Source organism: Capra hircus, chromosome 26, assembly GCF_001704415.2.
Source record: "Capra hircus breed San Clemente chromosome 26, ASM170441v1, whole genome shotgun sequence".
Taxonomy (NCBI): Eukaryota; Metazoa; Chordata; class Mammalia; order Artiodactyla; family Bovidae; genus Capra; species Capra hircus.
The window spans coordinates 34,204,198-34,217,217 of record NC_030833.1 but is presented as its reverse complement, the minus strand read 5'-3'; the positions used below and the strand labels follow the sequence as shown (position 1 = coordinate 34,217,217).

At 42.7% G+C, this 13,020-nt stretch overlaps 1 protein-coding gene across 2 annotated transcripts in view; it reads left to right on the top strand.

Annotated features, from left to right (window-relative positions):
- CC2D2B (coiled-coil and C2 domain containing 2B) overlaps positions 1-12,754 on the top strand; it is a 30,098-nt gene extending 17,344 nt beyond the window's left edge. The window contains exons 7-10 of one of the 2 annotated variants that reach the window (XM_005698267.2): positions 202-324; positions 7,595-7,653; positions 9,658-9,835; positions 12,427-12,754. In XM_005698267.2, the coding sequence (XP_005698324.2) occupies positions 202-324; positions 7,595-7,653; positions 9,658-9,835; positions 12,427-12,615 (549 nt within the window). In that variant the 3' untranslated portion in view covers positions 12,616-12,754. The remainder of the gene's footprint in view (positions 1-201; positions 325-7,594; positions 7,654-9,657; positions 9,836-12,426) is intronic. The other variant, XM_005698268.2, reaches the window with a different exon arrangement.

The following is a 13,020-nucleotide window of genomic DNA, read 5'->3' as shown; positions in this document are numbered from 1 at the left end:
CTCCTTGAGGTGATTCCGTAGTGCCTCCGGGGCTGAGAACCAATGAGCAGGCTTATGTTCACATGCCCCTGCAATTCTCTGCACCTCCTGCCTCAGAGCTGTCCTTGGTTTCTGCCACTTCACTGGGTAGAAAGACTGTAACCCACTATGGGCTTTGTACTCCCATGGGCCTACGCTGATTCTGTGTTAATGTTTTAATAGGTATGGTTTAATCTTCAGCAGAATAATTCACCAATGGCTGTGTATTTTGACTATTCAAAGGAAAGTTTCTGGAAACAGTTGCTTCCAAAAAATTATCAAGGAACAAAAACACAAAGCATTCAGGTAAATCACACTTTTCCAGGTGTGTCTCTATGAAAGTTACCATTGGTTCTGACCTTAGAGTTGTGATAGCTCTTGTTAGATTTATATAGCTGATTGCTTATTGAATGGTTTAGCAATATCAATAAAATCCAGTTTTCTCTGCCATCCAGCCTGACTTTGGGCTATGCTGGTCCTTTTCCTCTACTTGCAAAAGAAGAATTGGAAGAAGGCATCATCTTAATTGTGAATTTAGGTTTTAGAGTAAAATTTTTTAAGTGTTCATCATGAAACAGAAAATATAACGTCCAGATGGTGTAATAAGTTCTTACTTTGACCTTGCACTTCTACTACACATCCATGACAATAATAAAGTATAAAAATTGAAAAACAAAAGGCTTATCTGGGCTCTGAACCATGATGGGTATCTCGTGGAATAGAAATAGGACAGAAACACCATCAGTGAACAGGGCCCAAAGAGGATGGGAGCAAAGTCTAAAAGTGAGTCATGAAATCCAGGGAACCAGAGCCAGTCTCAGTTTTTGAAGCCAGAACTGTGATGGAGCTTCCCTACTTTACTCCTCTTGAGAGAAGATGAGAAAGGTAAGCTGCAGACCCATTACCTGGAGCTCAGGAGTTATGAGACCTAAGTACAGATCAGAGCATTAGGAACCAATCTAACCACCAGACGACTTGGCCAGGGACTCTGCGGTGTGCTCAGTATCACTTTGGGAAGACACCCAAATTCCATTTCAACAGCCGTTTCTGGATTGGCAGCCATGGTATATCAATGTGCAGGCAATTGCAAAATTCAAAAACCGGGAGCTATGACCCAGAGGAAGAAAGAGAGGGGGGATAAGGGAAAGAACAATGGAAAAATAGGAAGAAGATAATTCACAGAAGCAGAAACTCCAGAGCTCAGCCTCACTTGTACTGAGGGAAATATTATTTAAAATAAAACATGATTTCACATGTATAAGATTGGGAAACATTTTTTTAAGTGTGATCATATCAAATATTGGCAAACAGGCTGAGAAATAGTGGGAGTGTAAATTGCCATGAACTCTTTGAAAATCAATATGGTAAGGTTGCTAAAGTTGAAAAAGCTCAACCTTTGATCCTCCAATTCAGCTTCTAAGAATGTACGCTATCACAGAGAGACTAGCACAACAATGGTCATTACTGAATTGCTTGAAATAGGAAAAAAAAAAAAAGGAGACAATTTATCAACCAGAAAATGGGCACATAAGTTGTCAAGAACCCATACTATGAAATCTTATACGTGTGTATGTGTAAGTCACTCAGTCATGTCCGACTCTGTGACCCCATACGCTATAGCCCACCAGGCTCCTCTGTCCATGGAATTCTCCAGGCAAGAATACTGGAGTGAAAAAAAAAAAAAATACTGGAGTGGGTTGCCATTCCCTTCTCCAGGGGCTCTTCCTGACCCAGGGATCAAACCCAGGTCTCCTGCATTGCAAGCAGATTCTTTACTGTCTAAGCCACCAGGGAAACCCAAAATCTTCTATACAGTAATAAAAAAGAATATATGGAACTAATTTACTGTAGCTCTCAACTTGACTGTACATCCATGACATCAGAATCCCTGAGTGAAGAGCCCACACATTGGTGTTACTTAAAGCTCCCCAAGTGATTCCTGCAGTTGAGAACCACTGACCTAGAGCTGTTGTATCAACATGAGTGAATATAAAAAATGTAATGTTGAGCAAAGTAAAGAAGATGTGAAATGACAGATATATATGAAGTTTGAAAAATGTGTGTTTATATATAGATATATAAGTGAAATTGCTAGTTGCTCAGTCATGTCCAACTCTTTGTGACCCAATGGACTGTAGCCTTGCAGGCTCCTCTGTCCATGGATTTCTCCAGGCAAGAATACTGGAGTGGGTTACCATTTCCTATTCCAGGTGGTCTTTCCAACCCAGGTATCGAACTAGTGTTTTCTGCTTGGCAGGCAGAAAGAATACCATCTGAACCATCAGGGAAGCCCACAGATACGTAGTGATAGTATAAAAACTAGCATGAGAATGATAAACATCAAATTTAGGGTAAAGATTACCTTTGGAGAGAGAAAAAAGGGAAATGAGATCAGGGAGCAGTATATAGAGTACTTTAAGTCTATCAGTAATGTTTTACATCTTAAAAAAAAAAACATTTATTTATTTGGCTGTGCATGTGGGATCTAGTTCCCTGGCCAGGGATCAATCCCATCCTCCCTGTGTTGGGAGGGCAGAGTCTTAGCCACTGGATCACCAAGGAAGTTCCTACATCTTTTTGAAAAATCTAAAACAAATGGAGGTCTGGTCATAGCAAACATCCTTTTCCAACAACACAAGAGAAGACTCTACACATGGACATCACCAGATGGTCAACACCAAAATCAAGATTGATTATATTTTCTGCAGCCAAAGATGGAGAAGCTCTATACAGTCAACAAAAACAAGACCAGGAACTGACTGTGGCTCAGATCATGAACTCCTTATTACCAAATTCAGACTTAAAGAAAGTAGGGAAAACCGCTAGACCATTCAGGTATGACCTGAATCAAATCCCTTATGATTATACAATGGAAGTGAGAAATAGATTTAAGGGCCTAGATCTGATGGATAGAGTGCCTGATGAACTATGGAATGAGGTTTGTGACATTGTACAGGAGACAGGGATCAAGACCATCCCCATGGAAAAGAAATGCAAAAAAGCAAAATGGCTGTCTGGGGAGGCCTTACATATAGCTGGGAAAAGGAGAGAGGCAAAAAGCAAAGGAGAAAAGGAAAGATATAAGCATCTGAATGCAGAGTTCCAAAGAATAGCAAGAAGAGATAAGAAAGCCTTCTTCAGCGATCAATGCAAAAAAATCGAGGAAAACAACAGAATGGGAAAGACTAGAGATCTCGTCAAGAAAATTAGAGATACCAAGGGAACATTTCATGCAAAGATGGGCTTGATAAAGGACAGAAATGGTCTGGACCTAACAGAAGCAGAAGATATTAAGAAGAGGTGGCAAGAATACACGGAAGAACTGTACAAAAAAGATCATGACCCAGATAATCATGATGGTGTGATCACTCATCTAGAGCCAGACATCCTGGAATGTGAAGTCAAGTGGGCCTTAGAAAGCATCACTATGAACAAAGCTAGTGGAGGTGATGGAATTCCAGTTAAGCTATTTCAAATCCTGAAAGATGATGCTGTGAAAGTGCTGCACTCAATATGCCAACAAATTTGGAAAACTCAACAGTGGCCACAGGACTGGAAAAGGTCAGTTTTCATTCCAATCCCAAAGAAAGGCAATGCCAAAGAATGCTCAAACTACCACACAATTGCACTCATCTCACATGCTAGTAAAGTAATGCTCAGAATTCTCCAAGCCAGGCTTCAGCAATATGTGAACCGTGAACTTCCTGATGTTCAAGGTGGTTTTAGAAAAGGCAGAGGAACCAGAGATCAAATTGCCAACATCTGCTGGATCATGGAAAAAGCAAGAGAGTTCCAGAAAAACATCTATTTCTGCTTTATTGACTATACCAAAGCCTTTGACTGTGTGGATCACAATAAACTATGGAAAATTCTGAAAGACATGGGAATACCAGACCACCTGACCTGCCTCTTGAGAAATCTGCATGCAGGTCAGGAAGCAACAGTTAGAAGTGGACATGGAACAACAGACTGGTTCCAAATAGGAAAAGGAGTACGTCAAGGCTGTATATTGTCACCCTGCTTATTTAACTTCTATGCAGAGTACATCATGAGAAATGCTGGGCTGGAAGAAACACAAGCTGGAATCAAGATTTCTGGGAGAAATATCAATCACCTCAGATATGCAGATGACACCACCCTTATGGCAGAAAGTGAAGAGGAGCTAAAAAGCCTCTTGATGAAAGTGAAAAAGGAGAGTGAAAAAGTTGGCTTAAAGCTCAACATTCAGAAAACGAAGATCATGGCATCTGGTCCCATCACTTCATGGGAAATAGACGGGGAAACAGTGGAAACAGTGTCAGACTTTATTTTTTTTGGCTCCAAAATCACCGCAGATGGTGACTGCAGCGATGAAATTAAAAGACGCTTACTCCTTGGAAGAAAAGTTACCACCAACCTAGATAGCATATTCAAAAGCAGGGACATTACTTTGCCGACTAAGGTCTGTCTAGTCAAGGCTATGGTTTTTCCTGTGGTCATGTATGGATGTGAGAGTTGGACTGTGAAGAAGGCTGAGCACCGAAGAATTGATGCTTTTGAACTGTGGTGTTGGAGAAGACTCTTAAGAGTCCCTTGGACTGCAAGGAGATCCAACCAGTCCGTTCTGAAGGAGATCAGCCCTGGGATTTCTTTGGAGGAAATGATGCTGAGGCTGAAACTCCAGTACTTTGGCCACCTCATGCAAAAATTTGACTCATTGTAAAAGACTCTGATGCTGGGAGGGATTGGGGGCAGGAGGAGAAGGGGACGACAGAGGATGAGATGGCTGGATGGCATCTCTGACTCGATGGACATGAATCTGAGTGAACTTCGGGAGTTGGTGATGAACAGGGAGGCCTGGCGTGCTACGATTCATGGGGTCGCAAAGAGTCGGACACGACTTTGCAGTCCGCGGGGGTGCAAAGAGTTGGACAAAACTGAGCAACTGAACAGCAACTGTGTTTTTGGAGCTTGTGTTCTAGAGGAGGGAACAGAAGGAAAAAGCGCTTGGAGTAGAGAGAGAGAAATACCACTAAGAAGAAACGAATGTGCTTTGGGGAGCACACAGCACGAAACATGAGGGGAAGGGGAGCTTCAGGGGCTTCCTGGGGAAAAAAGTGATGTCCAGCAGTACAGTGGAGAGGGGTGAGCAGCAGGAGCTGGTCTAGATGAAGATTAGTGAAGAGAGTAGTCCCAGCACAAAGCAGAAACAGCAGGCTTGAAGACCTGCTGTTTGTGTGTTAGTCGCTTAGTCATGTCTGACTCTTTGCAACCCTATGGACTGTAGTCTGCCAGGCTCCTCTGTCCATGGGATTCTCCAGGCAAGGATACTGGAGTGGGTTGCCATGACCTTCTCCAGGGGATCTTCCCGACCCAAGGATCGAACTCAGGTCTACTGCACTGCAGGCAGATGAAGACCTGCAGGGCCAAGTGTCTGTCACAGAGCTGAAAGGCCAGCTTGGCTGCTACCAGAGGGTGAGTGGAGGTGAGCTGTGGTCCGGGTCAGGATTTGGGCATTTATTCTTCATTCAGCATCACCAAGGAAAGGGCTGCCGTTATCAAAATTGTATTTTTAAAAGCCACTCTGACTGAGAGTGGAAACTAAACCTTTTGTCAAGTTGAGTAATTAAACAGAAAACTCATAGTTGCATTTGACTTTCATCTTTACTGATTTCTTCCCTGTGGGTCAGTGGCCCTTGATCTTCTGCCTTGTCACACACATAACAGAATAAACCGCCATTTGTAGTGAATGCTGTTTTTTTTTTCCTGTTAATCACAATTGAGGACATAAATTTGTGAGAGAGAAATGGAGTTACAGGGAAGTCCTCTTCAAGTTTCAAAGGTTATAAATTCCCTGAAAGGGGCCTTTGCCCAAATGGGAAATAAACACTCCATAAACGTATTGGGTCAACATAACCCAGGCCTCTTTTTCAGGCCTGAAGGTGGTCTAACTAATCCACAGGAGTTGCCAGGTTAGGAGCACAGGGCAGTATTTTGGAGGAGCAGACAGTAATTGAGGACAGCAGTCAGGATTTGTTTTACCTGCCCTGTCTGCAATAGTTGGTGACCTCTGCAAGATGATGCTGGGTTTTAAGCTTTACTTTCTCCAGTATCTCATCTTCTGCCATGTTCTACTCTGGGCAAATTCACTGTGTCTGAGCATATCCTCTAATCTAGTGGTTCTCCAACCATGGCAGGCATCATAACCCTCTGGAGGGCTTGTTAGAAAGCAGTGTGCTAGGCTGTACCCTCAGAGAAGGCGATGGCACCCCACTCCAGTACTCTTGCCTGGAAAATCCCGTGGGCAGAGGAGCCTGGTAGGCTGCAGTCCATGGGGTCGCGAAGAGTCGGACACGACTGAGCGACTTCACTTTCACTTTTCACTTTCACCCGTTGGAGAAGGAAATGGCAACACACTCCAGTGTTCTTGCCTGGAGAATCCCAGGGACGGGGGAGCCTGGTGGGCTGCCGTCTATGGGGTCACACAGAGTCGGACACGACTGAAGTGACTTAGCAGCAGCAGCAGGCTGTACTCTCATAGTTGCTGAGTCAGTAGGTCTGAGGCTGCTGACTCAGCAACATTTTACTGCGGGGGCATCCCATTTTGGGAGCCACTGACTTAGATCAGGACATGATAGACTGACCCTCCTCAAATCACCCCCGAAATTTTCTGAGACCTGGAGTCCTAGCAAATGTTTCCTCCCTTACACTCATGAGGGGGAAGCATCTGTCCCTGTCTCTACAGAGCCTCTATTTCTCAGCTCATAAATATTCAACGTAAAGACTCTAACCCAGTCCCACTCCTCCATTCTTGTCTATGTGAGCCCTGCAGGGTGTTTGGGTAGGAGGGAGGGGGTTGGAGAAGTCTGCTCCTTGTCCCAGAAAATCCAGCTCAGCGGAGCAACATGGGGAAACACAGTAGAGCCTTGCTCTCTGCTGTTGCTGGGGTGCCTGAAGCAAAGACTTGAAGACAGCAGAGACTGAAATGGACGCTGTGTGTATGCTTGCATGTGTGCGCATGCACACCTGGGAACATGGAGGCCTGGCTCCTGCCTGCTGACAGAAACGAAGGAGGAGGATGATAAGCCATGTTAGAAGAGTAATATCTGGCCTTATTGAGCAATATGTGCCAGGCTTTACATGTATGACTTTATTTTAAAATCTTTGCATGACCCCAGGGAAGTAGATGCTCTTATTGTCCCTCTTTAAAAGATGTGGTAACCAAGACTCAAAGCGGTTAAGTAATTTCTCCAAAGTCACAGTTAATAAGCGGATGAGACCAGTATAGCTTACAGAGATTGTCTGATGGAATGAATAAGTATGCCAGGTTCTTATTTGAATAAACAAACAGTAGAGCTGTCTCATGAGAAATATCTTTCGTAAATCCATTTCCTGTTCCCTGCCCTGGTGAAGTAGTATTAAAATCAAAGGAAACACTGTGATCTGTGTTAGCTTTGTGCCCCTATTATTGAGTGTTTCTGCCACATGAGACAGGTTTAGGTTGCCCTTCCCCATTATGATCAGCACTCCAAGGGGTGACTGATATCAAGATGGCCTCCCCAGAATCTTTTCTCACTTTCAGTTTTCTGTATTTCAGCCTGAAGAAATAATTTATTCTGATACTAATAAGAGCATGGTAGAAGATCTAAAGAACAGGTATGATCTATATTTGTATGCTATGATTATCATGTTTTCTCCCTAATCTCCCATTCAGCCACCCTTCAATTCTGTAACCCAGTCTCTCAAAATACCTATAGGCTCAGCAACAGAAGCATGAAATGGAGATTTAATAGTTCCATTGAGTTGTCTGCCTCTTTGCATAAAAAAATCAGCCCCTCTGCTATCCACAATACTCCTTGAAAAAACATGCCAAGTTAAATACAGTTGCATGTGGACAACTCTGTGGGCTGCTATTGGGAAGTTCTCAACACACACCTGTTGAGCTTTATAGTAATAATCAATAGCTAACACTTCTTGAAAGAACAACAGGGTGTGGTAAAAAATCCGAGCTGGGTAGTAGAAATATCAGTACTGTCCCTGGTAGCCACCCTCATATACGTACTCCACACACACAAACACACACACACACCCTGAGGAGTTGCTCAGTCAAGCCCAAAGTGTCACAGCCTTTGCAGCAGACCTTGCTCCTACTCCAGATATGTCAGGAGCTTCTAGATCTGACTACTTCCAGTGACTCATGCTGACACAGCAGGCTGGCATGTAAGCTGCTACCAACTAATCAAAACTGAAAAGGACAAAAAGCATTTTGCCGCTCCCTTTTCTCACTAGCACATGACCCCCACCTCTTACTCCCCTTCTTCTTCCCCAGCTCTTAACCAAAAAAAAAAAAAAAGGAAGAAATGCACTAGGGAAATTGTCTCCAACTTTTAGTTTTCATCAGAATTGCTTCTGGAACTAAATATAGGTGCCAGAGTCCAGGATCAGACCTGTTGAGCCACTATCTGGAGGATAGTGAAGTATTTTGATAGAGTCCTACAGGTGATTCTGGTGTGTAGCCATGACTGAGACTCTCTGCAAACTCAGTACTTTATTAGACCCAGCCAAAAGGAGAGGCTCAACACACAACAATCCTCTGCAGAGGAAAGGCTTCCCACCAACCAGCTCAGCTGGGCTTCACTTTCTCCCTCCCTGGAACAGTTCCTCAGCAGGCACTGTTTCAGAGGCGGGGTAGATAGGTGAAACTCCCTGCCAGCATAGAGCATACATGTGGGGGAAATGATCAGATCAGGAGAAACTGATCATCATACTGATCAGTCCAGTGTCTCATTTCCTCCCAATTCCACTTGCTGGATTAACTGATCTAATAACCCCATTCCTACTAACATTACCCCAGATAAGATACCTGGATTTTTATAGAGCATTTCTTGGAAACAAGACATCTTATCATCAGAGGAGGCTCTTGGAGAACAAGAATGCCAACCCAGTAATCAGACGGTAGCAAATCACACCTAGTAGGCAGCTGTCTACACACAGGGAACTGGAAGAAAGAAGTGCCTTTGAGAACTAATTGCTGGCTACCCCAGGAAGCATCTTGCTTCCTCAAGCCAAGCAAGAGCCTGATCTCTCTCAAACCAGATTAATATGGTTGATGGCAGATATCCCTCACCACAGAGGTCTGGTTTTCTCCTACATCAAAAATGTATCATTTTTGAAAATTGTGAATGACTACATATTTTTAAAATTTATTGTTTTTATTTGGCTGTGTGGGGTCCTAGTTGCACCGTGAGTTGGGTCATGCGGGGTCTTTGGTTGCAGCTCATGGCCTCTCTAGTTGTAGCACACGGGCTCCAGAGCGCTTGGGCATTTTACTCAGTGGGGGGGTCTTAGTTCCTTGACCAGGGATTGAACCTGCATCCCTTGCATTACGGGTAGATTCTTAATCACTGGACCACCAGGGAAATCCCCACAAAGTATCATTCTCATACTTGAGTATATGCGACAAAACTTTTTTTTCACATTTATTAAATGAGTTGCATTTTATCATAAAATGACCTTTGCATTCTTACTAATGCAAGAAATCCCCAGGGAATTACCCCAAAGTATTATTCTCACACTTGAGTAAATGTAACAAAACTTTTTTTCACATTTATTAAATGAGTCGTAATTTATCATAAAATGATCTTTGCATTCTTACCTTAGGATTGAAAGAACTCTGAAGTGTAAAATAATGGAATGGCGGCCTAAACAGCCAACACGTTGGAATAGACAGTGTACTTTCATTTTACGACAGATTCTTCCTAAACTAGAACTTGGTACTGGAAGCTTTGTTTCATCTGAAGAAGAGAGTGAATTTGAAAGACTACTGCAATTTTATTGGGTTTGTATATGATTTAATGCATTAATGACATTTGTTTTATCTATGATGTTAATTGCCAGATGATAGTAATCTTAAAAACCCCTGAGATATCTTTTATCTTAATCTCATTGGGCTTCCCTTGTAGCTCAGCTGCAATGAGGGAGGCCTGGGTTCGATCCCTGGGTTGGGAAGATCCCCTGGATCTGGTAGGAAAGGCTACCCACTCCAGTATTCTGGACTGGAGAATTCCATGGACGGTATAGCCCATGGGGTCCCAAAGAGTCGGGCACAACTGAGCAACTTTCACTTCAAATCCACTTATGTTTAGACCAAGACTTTTCAAATGTAGTGAATAACTAGTACTGTGACCAGATTGCATGACATTTTCTTGGAATCAGTTTTATGATACACAAACCACAAACTTTGGAAAGAGAGGCCCAAAAGGAAATGACTTGCAACTAAGAAACTAAGAAATGATCTCTAGATGGTAGTAATAGGATGGATTCCCTGTCCTTGGTTCTGGGCAAGAGGACTTCAGGTAAGCTTTAATTACCTTCCATAAGCAAATTATTCTCAAATTTATACATCATAGCCTGGACTTCTGTTTTAACCTCCTCTCGTATATTCACCAGTGCATTTGACATCATCCTGGATGGTAAAAAGGCCTATCAAACTCAAGTCCATAATCAAACATGGCAGGCATTTGGTGTATTTTAAAGTCCTTCTTTTCTTCCCCTGAGTTCTGAGAATCCTCTCACCTCCTCTTGCCTATGAATTGTTGCAGTAGTTTTTGGAAGCCCCAGCCTCTCAAGAATGATATTCCTTCCCCCTTCCATCCTGTAGATCAGAAAATGTCCCCTAGAGAAAGCCTTGGGAAGAGGAAAGGAAGCTATCTGTTGAAAGTTGATACTTAGGCTGCCAGGGAGGGGTCTGCAGGCACTATTCATGAATAGGGAGGTAGTTGTTTTGTTTTGCTTTCTTTGTAATTGAATTAGGGGGTAAATAGATAAGCAAAGTATTATTAAGTATAAGCCAAGGTTTTAAACTTAGAGTTCCTTTGTGAAATTATCTGCTGTTTAATAACACAGATTCATAAATCTAGACTGAATCCTGTGGCTTGGGTTCAAATCCTGGCTCAACCACTCACTAACTTTGACCAAATTACCCAACTTTTCTATACGTTCTTACCCCATTGCACAAGATAAACAAGGATAAAACTAGTTAGCTATTTTGTGGTTGTGGTGAGGATTAGGTGAGTTGCTTAACCATAGCACCCAACACTTACTAAATGTTAACTACTATTTGTATTCCATGTGGCAGTCATTGTGCCATTCACTTGGGGTCATGACAGTAAATGAGACAGACAACATCTTGAGCATTCACAGAAACAATGGGCTTGTTAGAACAGAAATCATGAAATTGCAGTGTAATTTATTAAGTAAGCTAAGGAAGGATAGTGTACTGTGCAGTCACAAGGGAGGAGCACGTGAAGAGATTTAAAGATCAGAAAAGTAAGCAATCTGAGGCTTGAAAGCAGCTTATGATTGTCCTTTGTAAATTCTTTAATAGATAATTTTACATGAGACCCATGTCCCATATCATTTAATCCTGTCATCGGGAAGAGATTTAAAGATCAGAAAAGTAAGCAATCTGAGGCTTGAAAGCAGCTTATGATTGTCCTTTGTAAATTCTTTAATAGATAATTTTACATGAGACCCATGTCCCATATCATTTAATCCTGTCATCGGAGGAAATGAAAGTGAAAGTCCCTCAGTCATGTCCAACACTTTGCAACCCCATGGACTATACTGTCCATGGAATTCTCCAGGCCAGAATACTGGACTGAGTAGCTGTTCCCTTCTCCAGGGACTCTTCCCAACCCAGGAATTGAACCCAGGTCTCCCCCATTGTAGGTGTATTCTTTACTAGCTGAGCCACAAGGGAAGCCCAATCCTGTCATAGATATCAATAAATATAAAGTAAATCAATGTGAAATAAATTCTTCTGAAATGCTCTTTCAAATCATTTATATGACAAAGAATTTTCCTTCTTGGCAGTTTGCCATTGCAGAAAAAGTACAAGTATGTGGAATGTTAAATGTATAGACTCTGGCATTAGACAGACCTGGCTCGCTGCTCTCTCTATAAAGTGGGGTTATAGCAAAATCTGCCTCAAAGGGTTGTTTGAGGGTTAATTATATATGTGAAGTATTTAGCACTGTGCCTAGAACATAGTACATGCTCAGTCACTTCAGTTGTGTCTGACTCTGTGTGACCCTATGAACTGGAGCCTGCCAGGCTCCTCTGCATGGGATTCTCCAAGGCAAGAACACTGGAGTGGGTTGCCATACCTTCCTCCAAGGGATTTTCCCAGCCGAGGGATAGAACCTGTGGTGTCTCCTGTGTCTTCTGCATCACAGGCAAAGTCTTTACCGCTGAGCCAACCAGCAAGTCCCCTAGAACTTGGTAAACACCCACAAAATGATTGATAACTATTATTATTATTTTATGACTTCCATTTCTTTGAGGCTTCTGTAATCTCTTTTCATACAGTAATTCCCAACCACCTATATGATTGTAATGTGGGTTTATGTATTATTGTCTTTGGTCCAGGTCACAGGATTTCCTATCCAGATGCCATACACTGATGTACAGTCAGTTATTGATGCTGTGTATCAAACTGGAATTCATTCTTCTGAATTTCCACAGACAGAATTTGCTCTAGCTGTGTACATTCACCCCTACCCAAACAACATATTATCTGTGTGGGTCTATTTGGCTTCATTAGCTCGACATCAGTGAAAAGGAAAAAGATAGAAGAAGATGGTACATGGGCCCCCAACCAGGAGACAGACTTTTCTGGTGCTTGGGATTTTTCTGTTTATCTTCAAGTCCAGACAAGCGTGAGCCCAATTTTTGGCTCACTTATAGAGTAGGGGACAAGACTCACCGCCTGAGTTTCTGGGGACAAGTATAAATGACCTCCTCATCAGAGACCACATCAAGGAGGACCCTTCGGAAAGTCTGGCACCTGGGGTCACTGTCTACAGTAGGTTTATTCTGGGAAAGAAGTAATTCTGGCCTCTCTCTAAAGCCAGTGTTGCTCTAACTGGGGGGCCCCACCACCTCCATCAAAATCACTTGGAAAGCCCTATTGAAAATGCAAGTTCCCACATCCTATCCAGGACCTACTGAATCAGGATCTCT